This window comes from Dermacentor silvarum, chromosome 1 (genome assembly GCF_013339745.2).
Source record: "Dermacentor silvarum isolate Dsil-2018 chromosome 1, BIME_Dsil_1.4, whole genome shotgun sequence".
NCBI classification, from domain to species: Eukaryota; Metazoa; Arthropoda; class Arachnida; order Ixodida; family Ixodidae; genus Dermacentor; species Dermacentor silvarum.
This window is the reverse complement of record NC_051154.1, coordinates 165,381,303-165,399,783: the sequence shown is the minus strand read 5'-3', so window position 1 is coordinate 165,399,783 and position 18,481 is coordinate 165,381,303. Positions and strand designations below refer to the sequence as shown.

Sequence of the window (18,481 nt, the reverse complement as noted above, 5' to 3'; positions counted from 1 at the left end):
CGTGTTACCAGGTAGCCAACAGCTCACGGGAGTTTTGAATAGCCGAATAGTACCCAGTGAACCATTAATGTACCATAGATGTCCATAGAACATCATGTTTGAGACATTGCACACATCCTATAGATATCTATATTTCTCCAAACAACGTTACAAATACGTACCATGGATAATCTAAGTCCCATCCAGATCACGTTGCTCTAACGTTGAACGGATGTCGCAGCTGGACATAAGTAACCTCTAATAGATGTTCTTTTTGGGGACGCAGGAGGTCCATAGAACATCTAGTGGATCTTTCCTGCTGACGCTATAATGAGCTGTATACCTGCGAGTGCCACAGTAGATGTACTATTGAATACAAATGAAATGCGAACAGCAGAGTGTGTGGCCAAAACGTAACTAAAAGCACAGTGTGTGGCGTCGGCCAGCGATGATTGTACACATGCATGTGGTTTCGATGCGGAGTGCGGGGCTGCTTGTCCTAGTGTGTATTACGTCACCTGTATTTTGTTGGAAGCTTGTATTCTCACCCCGCCATTGCAGTGCCATTCCCATCTGCGATTACTTTTAAGGTGGCTATAGCACTGTTGTTGCGCATCCAATGCAATACATTTTTCGTGCTATTCAAATTACGATTAGACACTGGCAGCTTTGATGGTGGTAACAAAAGCAAAGCAATGCACGTTAGCAAGCTGGGTGCATGCCAGCTATATCACGCTACAGATGTAGCGATGGTGCGAGTCACCATAACACTGTACTGCCAGGTGGGTATGGCACTGCCCGAGGAGAGATGAGAAAACATCTTTCGGACAAAGTATGGGTGACGTTTATCGCAATAGGGTGAGCAGCGCTGCACTCTTCCTTGAGAACTACATCCCCACGCACGTGCACAACGACTGGCCGACGACATGCATAGTATACCTTTAGTTATGCTTCAGCCACACACTCTGCTGTTCGCATTTAATTTGTCCTCGATGGTACATCTGCTGAGGCACACTAATGGCACAGTTACCCCCATTGTCGGCATGTAGCTGGTGACTTTGCTTGAAATTTTTTGTTAACGTGTGAACGTGAAAATATAAACTGCAACACTTAAGGTGAAATCCTTAGATGGCTCAATGGTTGAAAAATCCGATATACAGCTTTGCAGCACCAAAATTCAATGGCACCAAAATTGGGGATTGAACCTTCGACCTTTGGTGTTAATTAGGTCGAAGCGAATTAAGGCACAGTTCATTAAGATAGAGTTAATTGAGACACTCTAACCCACGGCCTTTGTTGGGAGTCGAAACCACTTGGAGATATGGGCGAACCGGCCACATTTCCAAATTATCTCCAAGTTGGATTCCAATTGACATGGTGAAGGTAGAGTCGAACCCACTACCTTGGGTGTTCATTAGAGCGAAGTTACTTAAGGCAAGTTAATTACGGCAGAGTTAATTAAGGCACTCGAACTCGCGAACTTTGGTGGAAGTCGAACACACGACTTTTGGTGTTAATTAAGACAAAGTTAATTCAGATACAATTAAGGCACTCAAACCCTCGACCTTTGGTGGGAGTAAAGCCCGCAACCATTGGTGTTAATTATGACGAAGTTAATTAAGGCACAGGTAATTAAGGCACTCGAGCCCGCAACTTTGGTAGGAGAAAACAATAGAAGTAACAACGCATGCGAATGACAAATAATTTAATTAATGCTTCGTGAGTGCGCAGGCTTCTGCCTTCATCCTCTTCAGTGTTTGCTAAAGTGACTGTCAACTTTTATATATAGTTCTAGCGCTCATCAAAATGCGAAAACTATGCTAAGAAAACCGTAAATCCGCATTTTGATCATTATGCATCATTACAAATCCTGCAATGGATAAATGAAAAATAGTGAGTTCAGTAAGCACTAGGTAAAGAACACCAGTGTAACTCACAATGTCATACCAATGTTACTTTTTTATTTATACAACTGATAAAGCTTTATTACAAAAATGATTGGCCCCCAGCCATGCACATGTATGAAATTATTCATTACATGTTCTCGCTGTATACAAACATGTTAAACGCGGATCAAAAAAAAAACGTAATCAAAAACAGATTCTTGAAAATTAAACTTTATTAAAACACAAGTAACGAGTAGGCACAAAATTATTAGTAGGCACAGTGCCACAATTACAATTAAAAAGAATAAAACTGATTAGTAAGAGGTAGTATCACATACTAATTAATGACCAAAAGTGCATGGCCTGCTTGCCAGCACCTGCTTCTGGGGCCACTGGATTCAAGATAGAAAGCCAGTACTTTCTAGCTGCATTGAAAAATATATGGTAAAATAAATTCCACGCAAGCAGAATCCAGAGATGGAATGTTCATCTTGATAGGCAACTTGGTCAGGCAGCTTCTCAGATCACAATAGTGCCCATAACATAATGCTGCCAGAGACTTAGAGATAGGCATTGCAAATGAGAAATATCCCTGACACTTGAAGAGGAACGCTGGAAACCAAGCGATACAGACATGTGCGAAAATTAACCATCAAAACATTGCCTCCAGAACATTCCCGTGAGCGCTCCGCAAGGCAAACAAACGTACCACAAATAGCAGTCAGAAGCACAGCTCTAAATTTCAGCACGCAACTGTACAGTTCCGCCTAGTATATACGTACTTGGGCCATGGTCAACCGCACAAAAGTCGAAAAGACACCAATAAAGCACATGCTGCTCGCGCGCGGAACATTGCTGCGCACTTGCATCGAGGCGCGTGTTGCTGAATTGATATCAGTGGCGATGCGAAGTCAAAGCTATTGCGAGTTCAAGCTTCTTTTTTTTTTTTCTTTATAAACTGTCGTAATACATCAGCAAGTTAAAGGTTACTTATTTTCAACAATGTACTAATAGATATAACTGAAAAATAAAGCATCTTTGTATGAGAAAGAAAATGACGTGACCGAGACCGAAAGCATAGCGAAAATATGGCGAATGTCCGGCAGCAACGTTACTAGACCTCCAGCAGTGCGTGCAAAGGTAGTGCTAAATTGCAAAATAATTGATTAAATGCTTTTGCTCTCCTAGCTTCCCATTGTTATGCATTAGAGACAATTTGCTTGTATTTCTGCGGCATAGTGCGTGCATCTACTCATAACGCACAATGTACGATCAATGCACGAGAGCTTTGAATGTGCAAGAGATGTCCAAATCATAAGGACATTCGACGTCCTCTGGATGACCCTTGACTGCCACGTACTAGTCAAACATACTATAGATGTAAACTGGACGTCGTTAAATGTCTTGGATATTTGGTCTTTTGTGGTACATCCAATGGATATTTGTGGTTCACTGGGACTGTAGTACTTGCAGAGTCTCTAGCATAATATTCAGTACTTGCGTGACATAAAAATGTCAGCTTAGCATACTTGATCTCATTGCTCATTGTATAGATATCTTCCTTAACAAATTTTTACTGGATCACTTTGGGTACTGTTTTCTCAGAATAATATACAAGGGAAAATGGAAACTATTTGCAGGCCTTAAAAATGCTTGTTCACTATGTCTAATGTATACTTTGTCACTGAAATAATGCACAGCCGTTTTTTAATCCTTGCCACCATACCCAACTAACTTTTTCTGACAACATTGTATTTATGAGGTAGAGATAAAACATAGGAACAAATTCAATCTGAGTATAAACTTTACTAAACCTATACCAGTGACCAGAGTTGCAAATTAGGCTTGTTAGTACACCATCTTGGATTAGTATTTGTGCAGCTTAAAGACAACACGGGCACAAGAGTAAAAGCACACTGACATGTTCATGTCATCTTCACGAGTCAGTAATTCCTTTATACTACACTAGTAATCCCCTGCTGTAGAAGTGAAGGCTGCAAAAACAACCCATTCTTTCGATGCCAATCCTCTTATAATTTACAGTACAAGAGCGAATGAATGCTATCTGCTCAATGTCTAATTTCCTGCAATATAACTACTGCATTACAGTAACTTTGTCAGTGCAGACAGGCAAACCAACTCCTCATTCAATCGCAGCAAGGCTTGATGTTTATGAGCAATAGTTGCCTGCAAATGGCCTTTTATTTTGAGTTGTCAGTTTACCAACATGTCCAAGTATATACCCAAATGACTTGGCAATTGAAAAGGTACTGCAACAGTGGCAAATACCTATAGTAACAGACTCCCCTTAGGAACCAATCGTGGTGACATCCAATAAAAGAAGGCACCAGAAATTAGGTTTGTCCACAAATCATATTACTGATAATAGGGGAAGGTGAGTACAGAGCCAGCGTAATTTTTATGCCGTATCTGGTCACAGTTGAGACGAGTGATTTAAGCACTCCATGATGGACACGCTACTTACCTGCAGCGTTGAGATCCAGGTGAAAATCACTCCACGGAACTCTTTGTCAGGCTCCCCGGGCTTGACTGGCCATACGTTCCTGTGTGAACCCATACATAAACACGCTGTATTTATTCAAATCTTAGCTTATCGTATGTTACAAAATGTTGGAGACAAAGGTAGACTTGGCTTAGATTTAAGGGTGTGGTTCAAGGTGTCATATGACGGGGGCTTGAGACTTCTACAAGCTGTAAGTGTTAATCACGTGAACATTAACAATGTTCACGTGATTAACGTGGTCACATGATCAATTATACCATTAACATGACCAGATGACCAATCAATGTGAACACGTGATCAATTAATCACATGTTCACGTGATTCATTTGTGGTGGCAATATGATTAAGGACAACAGCCACATGATTATACAAGTTGGCTGACTGAGAAAGTGCATCAGCTAAACCTCATCAATCACAACATGTCATTATGGCCTCATTCGCACTGACGACTCACAAAGGTCGCGTGACCAAGTTGGTCGCAAAGTGACCGGACACAAATGGTTGCTTTGGTCAAAAAGCAGTGCTTTTGGGTCAGTCGCTCACTGCTCAATTTTTCAGCTGCACACTGCCGTCACAAACCTACTGAACCGATCAGCGGCACAGGAGCGGGACATAAGTTTATGATGGTGCTTAATTTACGTGGCAATGGCAGTGTGAACAGATGCAAACGGCAACAATCGTGAGACTTCAGCACAATGACGAGCAGGTCACGCTTGCCAGTAAAAACATTGGTCACCGTGACTCGCTTCCTGGTCAACATTCGCGGTTGGTCACGCGACCTCTGCCATCGCCGGTGTGAATGCGCCTCAAGGATAGGTGGCAAAACGGACAAGTCATTTCTGCTTTGACTCGTCTTGTGACCTTTTCTGAAGTGGTGCATTTCATAAGCAATGGACAGAAATGAAATGAGGTCAACTGTGTGGTGAACAAAGTGATGACAAATCATGTGATGCTGGTGTGGGTGATGACATTAGTATTGTCATGCCACAATAGTGAGCCTTTTGCAATCGTTTACAACATTTGAATCTAACGCATCCAAGATGTGTAATTATAGCAGTGAAGTGCGAAAACACAACATTTACCTTTTTTTTAAGTATGAGTACTATTTGTAACGACAGGTTCTAAATAAAATGTTTAATAAATTTGAGGAGGCCGCGCCTCCGTGCATGAAATAATAAAGCCATCTGTTCACAGAACAATGGATAATATTCCAGTCAGCTTTCATTCAAGTAACTTTAATATTATTACTATCATTAAAATTATTATTACTATTCAATTTTCTCATTTCCACATATGAACATAAATTCAAGCAAATATGGTATCTAAGATAAGGTGACACCTTGGTGAAGTTAGCTTGCAAATCGCACTGCATGATTGAGTAAAGTAAAATATTTTACTTCAGAGCCTTCTCTGCTTGTGTCTTGTTGTAGGAAAAGTAGATACCATGAAGCACGTGTTGAACAGTAGTCGAAGCATGCTTGCCTCGAAAATCTTTCCTGGTTAAGAAGGATAAGAGCAACAGTCAACTGTATGAAATGTATGGCCAACCCAAGTGCAATTCAGTATTCTGTAAATGTGGAGTGGCCAGTAAGAACCTTTAAAACATACATCATTTGCACACATCTAAATTCGGAATCGCTCCAGTGTCAAATATACATTATATGAGCAAGAAAGAAAGGATGTCACAAAAGGGGCTGCTCACACGCACTTGGCTTTACTTTCTGCGTTTTGCTGCCACATACTGTACACAGTTTTAATAGCACTTGTGAACGAATAAGTATCGCTGGCAGCCCTATGGATCTGATGTCCAATGCAGTATACTTGAAATAATTCAAGCCTGAATCACTCCAAGTTCTGGTTAACTCATACAAATCTCAAAAGTCTTGCTTCATTAGCACATTTGGTGTACACTGAAACTTCAAGCTTCTCGGGAGAAACCGGCAGTAAAACATTGCAGCCTCTCTGGCCATAAGGTGGACGAAAGCACATTAACAGAGCATAGGATAAGTCAAACATTATATGTCTTGTACTTCAAAACTTTGTTTTGATACCTTGTACACTGATCATGAAGTGTTCTATGGACAAAAATGATACAGCACACATGGTGGCAACTGGATGACAAACCGTTTTAGCCTTGTATATACCTTAAGTTTTTTGAAAGATTTAAAAAAAAAAAAGCACATAAATGGGCACTGCGTGTATATCTCCTAGCATATGAAGTCATAAGCTTACAGCGAATCGTAAGTTATTCAGTGTTGCATTATCCAAACTCTTCATATAAAAACTCACACAAAAATGTGTATTCCAGAGCAGAATGAAATAGGATGTGCTACAAGGTACATAAATGTACAATCGAATACAACTACTATCAAATACAAATACACCACTAAAAGATACCTGGTAGTTTCAGTCCCCAATAGAATGATTGCACTACAATGCTCGAACAAAGAAACTTGACAATTATCATGCTGAAAACCACAATGTGTTTCAGGATATTAAAAGTAGTTAAGGTGTGCTTACTCATCAAATGCAGCACCACGTAGTGGTTCTATGTGCAGTAGCTCCAGGTTTTTCAACAATATCTGAAACTGTAACAAAATAATTGTACAGTGTAGACACTTCTGACAGTGGCGCACCGACGGGGGGGGATTCGGGGGTTGTAACCCCCCCCTGAGGCCGACTTAACCCCCCCTTTTGTTTAACCCCTTTTCTTTCCTTACGCATTTGAGTACTGCAACTAAGATGTAAGACGCGCAATTGTCTGCACACTCGCAAAAAGCGCATTTTTTTTTGACAATTTCCCGTGAAGAAATCGAAATTAGTGCTGTTTAGATGGTATTGGCAAACTGTCAACCCCCCCCCTGGCAGAGATCCTGGGTGCGCTACTGACTTCTGATAATGGGTTCTATGGCAAGACAAAGCAAGAATGTGAGTATCTTGCAGCAACCACATCATCTGCAACAAATGGTATCATAGTATACAAAGACATGAAGCAGACAGAGGCTCACCCACGTGTACACACACAAATGTGGCATGTGTCAATCATTCGTCACAAAGTAGTCTCTCAGTGTTAGAGATTGGCCAGTTATATTTTGTTTAAAGTGATGGACTGCTGCAAGCCCCATCTTCTTTGCTCAAGCCAAAATGATTTTGTTTTCATTTTTCTTTTTCATTGGGTACCCTACCAGTTCAATAATTAAAATATGAAGCCCCATTCCCCCTAGTATGTAAGAACTTGACCATTTACATCACCTTTAATGCAGTCAGTTAAAAATCAGTGCCAAGTGCAGTGTGGCTTCAGGCATCAAGCAGGCCACATTTGACAAAACAGCAATCAGATGTGGTCGTGCTCACTAGAGCACACACCAGTCACCCGGGTGCTTGTGATGCAGGCCACACTATAATAAGGTTGAGCACACATTTGCTACCAAAGTGGGATATGAGGATGGAGAAGGCGAGGGCAATGCCATGCATACCCACAGAAGCAACTGCAGATGGTTGTCTAATCTAGGCGTATCCCACGTTGAATGCATAAGACTGCAGAGTGGGATGGGAGGGACATCGCCAATCTGGCAGCACAGGAGATAACATGTGTGCTGAGCATTTGGCCAAGGATTCACAGTGTGGCCTGCACTCACCACCATATTGGGCTTACTGGTAAGGTACAACACACTAATTTGTGATGTCACACGATTGCCGCTTCCGATGGCGGTGACTTCAGCTGTGGCTGGGAGACAGGTTGGATTTATCATGCATCTTGAGCTGATCACGTGATGCATTAGTCATTACATGCCTGCGAACCTGTGTACTTCCAAGATTCGTAAAAATGTTGTGAACATGACAAGAGGGACGGAGGATAGCACGCATTTAAAAAAAAGAAGTTTTTCCTGAGCACACACATTTTGTAGCATACACATCATTAATGATAGTTTTTCTTTAGATGCACCACATAAGCAGCCGCAAATTTAAAATTCGACAGCACATATTGACAGGCAACACAGTGTTTTTAGATCACAGTGACTTTTTCAGAGGCTTTGCTGCTGCCAATTTTGCCTGCTTGAGGAACTTGTCGGAATAAACTTGTTCAAGCAAGCACTCTTTGGTTTATAGAGCACCTTGCGCTGACACAACAAGGTGGCACAGGTGCCAACACAATATTTTTGTGTGTATATTTTTTGCACACTTGCACCACCCGATTTTTCAAAGAGCTTTGAAACATTTTTGTGAAGACAATTTATTTTTCGAGAACTTTATATGACGCTCGTAAAATCATAGAAGTCCAAATTCGTGAACTTCAAAAAAATTTGGGAGAGTTGGCAGGTATGCATTTGTCTCACACTAGAAGAACTCTGGCTTCATACCATAATCGAGGAGTCAACTATCTAATGACCCCAAAAATGTAAGATACACATGCTACCAGTATTCTTTTAAGGCTGCTTAATTCAAGATTCCTACTGCCGTGGTTGAAGCATTAATAAAATAATGTAGCTTTTGCAGTCAAAGGTAGCTCCTAAAAAAAAAAAACTGAGGATAGCCTACAGCATGACATGCACAGAAAATACTCTAAAAGTAACATTATTGAAAGTAACATTATTAAAAGTAACATTAGTGCAATGCTAAGTCATTTTAGATTTGTAAAGCGCACTTTCAGGATTCCATTTAAGTTTATCTGGCAGGAAGACATTACTATAGATCAAATGAAAGACCAGGTTCCCCTTTCTGAATTTCATGGCCAAAACATGACACAGATACACAAGTATGGTATCACAAATTTTCAAATATTTTTACATATTTTAAGTTGTTATCATGCTTAACGGGGATTTAAGATGTGCTAGGTAGACCCCTTAGTTCTTTTAGAATTTAGTGAAAGGTGGGGTGAGACTTTGTTTGATCCAAAATATTTTCCGATTGTGCATTCTTCTGATAGCACGTGTCTTTAGCTTTCAAAAAATATTTAACACATGAGTATGCAAAATTTTTTAAATACTTATTTAATTCATTAATTCACTCTCAATTTCGTATGAAGTGTTCATCACATAACAAAAGTGTGTATTTGACAGAAGTTCTCGCTTTGCAACCTTCTTTTTTTGATGTAGCGAATCTTATAGTCGTTAGGGAGGCTTCTGCCATTCTCGTGCGCTCCTATTTTGTTTGTTTCTGGGGGTGTGCACTCTTTGGAGAGCATGTCACGTCTGTGAAGGATCTAAGTCACGCTTTTTTCAATATTCCTACAATACTACTGTCTACATAGTAAAAGTGGTGTTGGATACGATTGTCCTGTTATTTGCAAAATTTGAAACTCTGCAAATAATAATTATGACAAGAAATGCACATTTGTCAAAAAACTAAAATAACAAAATACTGTAATATTAAAAAAAAATTTTTTCGCTTTATAGATAGCCCAGCTATAACTAATGCAATATATATGAAGAGAAATTTAAAAGCACCACCATGTTCATGACTCCTCTGAGTGCAATTATTCCATACCACCTTTCAAAGTTTCACTCCGCCCTAACTGATAAGTGATTAGTTAGTCTTGAGCACATACTGTCGGTGCTGGTGGGGGAACAACAGTGTGGCCACCACTTGTCTTTTATTTACATGTGTTTTCTGTCTTGCCAAGCCTCCACTCACAATCTTGGTATTCCAGAAGCTTAACTAGCCTATAGCTAACTTAGCGTTAATGACTTTATAATCTTGCCTAACTTAATGCTCCTCTCTATTGTTCCTTTAAGCCTCATATGTTGGCAAATGAGGCAACTAGTGGCAACTTATTTCTAAACATTTAAGACTGGTGAATGACAAACATTTTTCGCAAGTATTCCTTATCTGCTTTTGTATGCCCAATTTTATACGAGATCCTTTGGTCATGTGTGTTCATACAGTGAGCGGAAGGACTTGTTGGATCATCTTTTATTAAATTCCAGATAATTCAGATAAAGGTATGGTCCTCACGAGTGTGAATACTTGCAAGTCAACTACCTCCTTTAATAACAAAAATAGAAGTTTAAATAATTTTTACTTGCAAACCACAACTCCAGTAAAGCAAAACAGCCATGACAGAAACAAATAATACCCCCCCCCCCCCCCAACCCTTCCCCCAACCAAATCGCTATAAAAACACTTTAAACCATGCATCAAACACACACACACATTCCTACCTCTCTTCTTTGGATTTGGCCTCTGTCCCAGGCAACTGCACCCGACATCCTGCAAAAAAAAGGGGGGTAGATATTACCAAAATTCTTACCATTACCATAACTGCATCCACCATAGTGACTCGGTGGTTAGGGGTGCCACTGCTGAGCATGAAAGAGAGATGTGGTGACCAACACTAGGCAGTGACTGAAGATGAAGAGAAAGAAGTGCGGTGGCACAGAATGTGTGTACAAGCAACACTGCAAAGGTTCAGTAAAAAAATGTTTGGCACTGACTCTCAGTTCTCATCTCTGCCTTGCCTCACCATATCTACAGTGGTGACCTGGACTTGATCCATTGCGCAGTAAAACATGCTTTGACCTGCAGGGGTCAGGGCCGGTGGGCCAGAAAGGGTGGGAACTCGATTCGAGGTGCAGACACGGCAGTGTTGACAGCTGTGGAATCCGTATGACTGGCAGCTTGTGTGTTGTCCATCGCCCCAAACTGTCAGCGTGTTCGACAGGGTCACCACTGTAGCTACGACGAGCCAAGGCAGAGACAAGAGTAAAAAATCAGTGTAAAAATTTTTTTTTACCAAACCTTTACAAGGTTGTTCATGTGTGCATTCTGCTCCACCGCGCTTCTTTATATTTATCGTCAGCCACTGCCAAGCGGAGGTTACTACAGAGGGCTCACTTCACAGCTGCCGCAGCGGCATTTGGATGGGAAGGAGTACAAAACAACTTGAGCCCCAGCAAAGGGCACATGTTAAAAAAACACCAAGCAGTAAAACTTAACCAAGAACTACAGAGCATCTCTCAAAGCCTGCATTACATTAACATGTTAAATCTGCTGATTAAACTTATTCTTAACAATAATAACTGTTATGGACCTTTGCACAGATTGAAATGATGTGTGGTGTTTAAAATAACCAATACCAGTTGCAGGCCAAAAATAATTTTTCTTGAATCCCAGAGAGCACTAGGCTTTCCTCACTGATCTGCATGCCAACAAAGTGTAACACTGCAAAGTTGGCTGCTGACTCCTCCTTTCTAGCACTTTCGAGTTCTCAAACTTTTCTTTAAAATATATGGCACTACTTGCACCAGCCAAAAGGCTTCTTCCCGATTGTCATCTGTAACTACCTCAGGACAGTTAATCCTGAGCTGTTCTTAGTGTTACGAAATATGTTCAACTACGCCTTCATAGCACATTTGTTGCCATGCGAGAGGTTACAGTTCTGCTCTTGCCTGAAAAAGCAGAAAACTTGCTGACACTGTACAGGTGGCAAATTCTTATGGCACTCCTATGGTTGCAGTAGGACAAAATTTCCTTACGAGTGAATGCTCATCGTCACAGTGCAGGTAACCCTCTAATGACTCAGTGCCTTCATGTTGGCTCTAACCAAATATGCTTATGCAAGGGATCTCAAAGTGGCCATAGTTGAGATGAACAGTGCGTGACACAGTGAAAATGTGATGAACTCAAATATGTGTCTCAAGCATGTGTCCCAGTGCATGAGCTCTAGGCAGTTGCAGCGTGCCAACTTGCTATAAACCTTTCGTTCTCTGTATAGCTGGAACAGCCCAGACCACCTCTGATGCCGCCACATGCAGCTCGATGGTGACCCACAATGATTCTACTGCTGTCAACACTCCAGTTAATCCCAGCCTTTTGCAAATGGCAAACAACCACACAACGAGGCAGCACTAAAAACACGGACAAAGAAAGGGATGTACTGTACACAGGACAGGCGCAAACTTCCAACTGTATTTTCAGAAAAGAAAATCGAGCCTTTATGAATGCACATCAGGTCAACACGTGCCATACAACTCTGATAAAGAGCTCCCATGATAGCCCTATCAGAGACCCACCCACCCCCGTAAGCTTGTCTACCAAATGAATCGCATCACTCACATGCGCAGATACGTAAACTAATTTAATGCGTGAGACTGGAAAACAAACATGAAGCTATGATACAACAAAACACTGTGTGTCAATTAAACCAAACCATCTAAAAATTGAAATTCACAGATTTACTTTGCAAGTAAATTCAAAGGCATGCTCACGCATTTGTCAGTAATCTTAGCGATAAAATAAGCTTCAATTACCTCTCTTTCCGGTTTGTCCTTCTATCTGGACAGGAAGACTGTCTCCGAAACTTGGCTTGGCAACCACAACAGCCCCTGCAATGAATATTGAGGTGGCCACCAGTTTTGCTGCGTACAGCCAAGCTGTGCTCTCGGGGCGTCCCGTCTGCCCAATGTATACTCTTCCACAGGACAGGGGGATATTGCAAACGACACCCGAGGGGGATACTTTGGGGGATACTTTCGCAAGATTATAGATGCCTACAGGCGACAGTGTTTCCGACACTGTGCTAAGACGCAGTCTAGTGATGTGTAATCACAGTGTCAGGAAGGTGAGGATGTTTATCCCCGGAAGTGATCAACAATTAATACGGTTCCACGGTGTAGGCACAAGACAGTGCACAAGTAGGAAAATGTTTTGTGTGCATCCACTCCACGTCATGTGAGGTCAGGATATAATACCACGGCCTCTGGATAAAAAAATTTCAGAGCCCTTCCACCACCGTGAAGATGGAAGCCACCAAAGCTGTGACTATGGTGGGTCTGCTATAGTGAATTTATATATTATCATTACTGACTATATTGAGCGTCTTCGGCATGTTCGTCAAAAAGCAAGGACACCGACGTCATAGCGAGTCAAAAGGGCAAATGCTGATAGCAGTGCTAGGTCACAAGACAAAGGGGCACAACGATTGGTGGGACGTGCCACCGCCCGAGTATCGCGACACTTGTGAAAGAGGCATCGGCGGTGGCCCCGACCCCGTGTCACTCTCTCCCTCCCTCCATCCATCCGCCGTGCGGCGTCCACACCCGCACTGCGCATACTCCTCCCCCTCCTCTCCTTGTCTCATATCCTCTCCTTTCGGCATTCCTTCTCTCCGGATTGCGCAACGAATGGCAACACCTGCGGCTCCGCGCGCGACGGTAGGCGCTGCATACTCCGCTGGGGGGCGCCACTGTAGCTCGCAGTATAATGACGCGCGCGCGCGCGCTCCGCTCCTCTCATTCTCCTCCCGCAACGCCGCGATGAGTGCCACGGACAGCGCCGCGGAGAAGAGGGCTCGAGCCGCTCCCACGAAACGGCAGCGGCAACAGGCCGATCCCGACCTTCGGGCTCGCGAAGCCGAAAGGAAACGTCAACGCAAAAACTAATGGGAACTTGCGTCGACCCCATGGCTGCTTCGCATACTACTCAGGGTTCCCCTACGGAAAGATGGTGTAATTTTTTTTCTACACGCGGACACGATCCTGGGGAACCTTTTAACAGCTCCGCTGTAAAAAAGGTACGACCTGCCGCATGCATCTAAAACGGCATGACCCACCGTGGCGCCACCAGTCAAGGACTGCTGTATGGGAACGGCGTAGAAAAAGCGTGAGGAACGCCGTCGCCCGTGGAACCCGGCGCGTCCCATCCCTCGCAAGTAGCGCCGTTCGGGCCAACCAAGCGACAGCGAATCGCTCGCTCCCATTGCAGCCCGCCTGACGCAACATGCCGTATTTTTTTTTTTTTTATCCAGCGGCCGTGATAATACTATTTTATTATTTAAAACTAAGGTAAACCACACGCCGTGGTTGCTTAGTGGCTATGGTATTGGGCTACTAAGCGCGAGGTCGCAGGATGAAATCCCGGCCACGGCGGCTGTATTTCGATGGGGGCGAAATGCGACCCCCCCCCCCCCCCCGTGTACTTGTTCAACATTCCGGATGCCTTTCAGTCTTCTCCAATGCATCGCAAATCTTGCTCAACCTCCTCCTGGTAACTTACAAATTTAAATGCTAACAATTCCTGGCAATTTTCTTCAATTCCTTTCAAATCTTGTTGAATGATTTAAGTGCACGTTAAAGAACCCCAGCAGGTGGTCCAAATTATTCCAGAGACCCCCACTACGGCGTGCCTCATAATCAGATCGTGGTTTTGGCACGTAAAACTCCATCATAATTTAAAACTAACGTAAACTGACATTTAACTCACCTTGGCTGCTTTCTGAACTGCGCGACAGGTTCGAACGCTCACCTTGGCTGGGCCGGTATTTTGTAGCGATGCCTTATGAGTTAGTCATCATCTACCGCTCACGGCCGGCTGATCCCGTTGATAACGCGAGCGGACCGTCGCTCTGACCACTGACAAAGCGCGAAAAGGCATTAGCACCGGAAAGGCATCGCTACGAAATGCCGGCCCTGCTCTCTGAACTGCACGACAGGTTCGAACGCTTACCTTGGCTGCTCTCTGAACTGCAGGTCAGGTTCGAACGAACGCTAACTTCTACTAAAGGCTTTACCTTGCACGCGCCAATGCGTCAGTCGCGAGCATGGTCACGAGCGTTGCGACGCACGGAGATGATTATGATGATGAACCTCTATCATAACTCGTACCCACTAAGGGTATGGATAGGCCAAGAATCGGGCGGCAGTAGGTAGGTAAAGAAAATCCCTATTCGAAAATAAACGCAAAGTAAATGAAAAAAAAAAAAAAAGATTTTGGAATACCTAGACTAGTATGTCAGCAAGCAGTCAGACGTTATAACTGAAGGGTTAAATTTAAAAAAAAAAAAGGTTACAATCAAGGATAGAATAAATACATGTTAATAAAGAATTTGTAGAAAATAATTTCAATGAATAAATGCTGATCTGATAGGTAGAATAAAGCTACATTAATTAAAGGATAATTGTTTTGTTTCAGAAAAAAAATCTAACTGCACAACAAACGTGTCTTCGACTAGGGTCGAGGCCCTGAATAATAATATAATCGGTATCATCATCAGCCTATATTTATGTCCACTGCAGGACGAAGGCCTCTCCCTGCGCTCTCCAATTACCCCCGTCTTGCGCTAGCCGATTCCAATTTGCGCCTGCAAATTTTCCTAACATCATCACCCCACCTAGTGTTCTACCGTCCTCAACTGTGCTTTTAGTATCCATTCTGTAACTTATCCATCCTACGCATTACATGGCCTGCCCAGCTCCATTTTTTTCTCTTAATGTCAATTAGAATATCGATTATCCCCATTTGCTCTCTGATCCCCACCGCTCTCTTCCTGTCTCTTTACGTTTCGCCTAACATTTTTCATTCCATTGCTATTTGGGCTGTCCCTAAAGGGAGACTAAAGAGAAACAGGAAGTTCAGCTGGATTAAAAGAGGGACCTTCAGGAATGCATGCAGTTTTTGTTGGGTGCAAAAATATGAGTTATTAGCCATGTTTTTTTCCTTCCTCCATGTTATTAGCGGAGAAATTCGTAAACAAAGACCAAATATCTCTTCCTCAATTTCTCTCACCCCAGATTTGGCGCTGAAGCAGTGTCGTCACAGATTTCATTGCTCTCGGCGAATCAGAATGCGCCATGATACGTCACCGCTTGCGTAAACGGCCGAGGCACATGCATGGTCGCTGCGTTTGCGTTCGCCGCGATGGATACCGTTGCTGCAGCTAAACCTTGCAACGAAGAGCTCGCCAGGGAAGCAGGACTGCATTACAGCGATATTCAGTGAAACGGAGCGCGAAATGATCCTCTGTGCTCGAGCGGTAGGTGTTTCCGCGTGCGATGGCGGTGAGCCGCCGGCCGCGCCGGCGGAGAGCTTCGTTTTCGTCGACAGAAGGCGAAGCGTCCGGTCCGCCAGGCGACGATGTTCCCGACAGAACAAGCGTAGAAAGTTGCGCACGTACTCGGTATGGTTATTTCGTGGCTTTATTTAATGACATTCAGCACTCACCGAGCCGCCAGTTTGCTGCTGCAGGGGCACCGGAAGGGGGTTTGATGAAGGCCGCATTGAGGGAACAGCTGCTCGAGAAAGGACTGGCCTCTGGGGCACGCCAAGATACTTTTCGAGGGCAGGATTATACACATAATCCGAGGGCGAGAAATGCAGAGCACACCATCGGTTTCTCTGGCTCTTTTGCCGTTTTATCATCGGCAGAGCACTGAGCCATTGCGAACGCCGGGGAGCCGGGGCTCACCGCGCGGCACCACATGAAAGGACACAATCGAGTCAACACTGCCGCTGCCCCTGAGCAAGCACCTTGGGCCATTTATACAACCCTCAACATTACACACACGAGGCATTTTCTGGCTGTTTCCCGCGAAGTCAACGTTTTTTGAGCCACGCAACACGCAACCAAACACCATAGAGCGGAACAGGCGCGCGCGACGATGCATTGACCAAAAACGAAACTATCACGACCGGACGTATCGCCATGCCATTTTTTCTTATTTAATTTTGTGCTAAACTTGTACTTCCTCACTTGAAACGGTTTAAAAAGTTGGCAAATGCTGTTTATGTACGTTTAAGGTGTATTTCATTTTGCGTTTTATTAACAGCGATAAATCGCTCTCGACCAATCGCGACCGGCCTGCATTTGTAATCTCCGACGTCAGAACGTGTAGTGCGGGAAATTCGAAGGGGCGTCAGCACCTATCCTTCAGTTTTTCGCTATTTTCTCGCCTATTAAACATCTGTTTGCAGTAAGAATGGTATGGCTGTGATCGTGAAAGGATAATCTACCATTTAAGCTCAACTTCCGGTTTCTCTTTAGTGTCCCTTTAACTTGCTCTCGAGCTTCTTTGTTAACTTCCAAGTTTCTTCCCCATATGTTAGCACCGGTAGAATGCAATTGTAGCGCCCACCGACGCTGCAACGCGGGGCGCTTTGGTCGGCGCTCCCAACCGGTGCCTTCGCGCCGACTGTCAAGGAAGTAAACAATAAAAAGAAATGCAGCGTGTGCTCGAAGCGCAAGCTCGGCACGCGCAGTGTTGTTCCAGGAGCTTGAGACGCTGGTCGTGGCCGCCTCCGCTCGGCTGGCCGCCTTCTTAGTAGGAACGACGGCACGGCTCGTTCGCCGCCGTCACGTTCTTCCTACAATGGTGACCCGGACGTGATCGGCCAGGACGCGCACCGGCCACGGCGCTCACCAAGCCACGGCGCTCACCAACGCCGGCCACGGTACGAGAACGCCGGCCACGGTACGAGCACGCCGGCCACGGTGCGAGCGCCGGTCACGGTACCAGCACGCCGGCCACGCGGAGCGGTGACACGTCAGCTACTCACTCCTCGGATCATGTCCCTGCGCCTAGCGCTGACTGGCCTGACCCTGGCCCTGATGGTTCGGGCGACTTCTACGAGGACGAGTTTCGGCTCGGGAACGCCAACAGCCTACGGCCCACGGCCCCTTACGATGCGGACCGTCAGCGGGCTCTGCTCGAGGGACGATTCCATCGGGCGCCCGTGCAGCAGCTAAGCCTCACTAGTCCTACCAATGATCCGGCGCCGTGTTCGATATTGGAAAGCTGCAGCGCCGTAAGTCACCGCAGCCGTGACCTCGTCGTTGAGTGTCCGCCTCGGCTGCGGGAGGTCGCGGGTTCGAATCCAGGCGGCCACCGGTTACCCACCGGAATAGAAATCGAGCACAAGCGACCCCCGGCCAGACGCCCGGCTTTCTTCAGGGGTGCTCGCTTGGGAGAAGCTCCGCTAACCCCGCCGTCCCCCTCGGGGATTAGTTTCGAACAACTCTGCAGCCTGCAAAGGTGGTTACGTACAACCCGGCCTGCGCGGCTGAAACTCGAGTGATGCATCGATGCGCAGCCCACTGCGCGCACAATCCCGCACACTGGTAACCTCCTTCCAGGGGCCCACAGCTCTCGCGCCTGTACAAGTACTCCGCCACAATCCCCTGGACCGTACACGACCGTCTCCTGGAGAACTCCATCAACCGCCCTACCCTAAGCACCGTGAAGAACGACGTCCCCGTTAAGGTCTCCAAGATCACCATCAACCAGCTGGAGAGGCTTCCCTCCGACAACGGCAAGTTCGTCCTTCAATGCACCACCCTATCGACGCGCAGGTCACCAAGGCAACCATCGCACTTGGTTCC

General features: G+C 44.6%; 1 protein-coding gene across 1 annotated transcript in view; it reads right to left on the bottom strand.

The window, feature by feature from the left end:
* LOC119436364 (uncharacterized) overlaps positions 1–12,723 on the bottom strand; it is a 38,112-nt gene extending 25,389 nt beyond the window's left edge. The window contains exons 1-5 of the mRNA XM_049657211.1: positions 12,639–12,723; positions 10,551–10,599; positions 6,910–6,977; positions 5,787–5,885; positions 4,351–4,429 (exon numbers count right to left, since the gene is read on the bottom strand). Coding sequence (XP_049513168.1) covers positions 4,351–4,429; positions 5,787–5,885; positions 6,910–6,977; positions 10,551–10,598 — 294 coding nt within the window. The 5' untranslated portion in view covers position 10,599; positions 12,639–12,723. The remainder of the gene's footprint in view (positions 1–4,350; positions 4,430–5,786; positions 5,886–6,909; positions 6,978–10,550; positions 10,600–12,638) is intronic.
* Between the last annotated feature and the right edge of the window lie 5,758 nt (positions 12,724–18,481).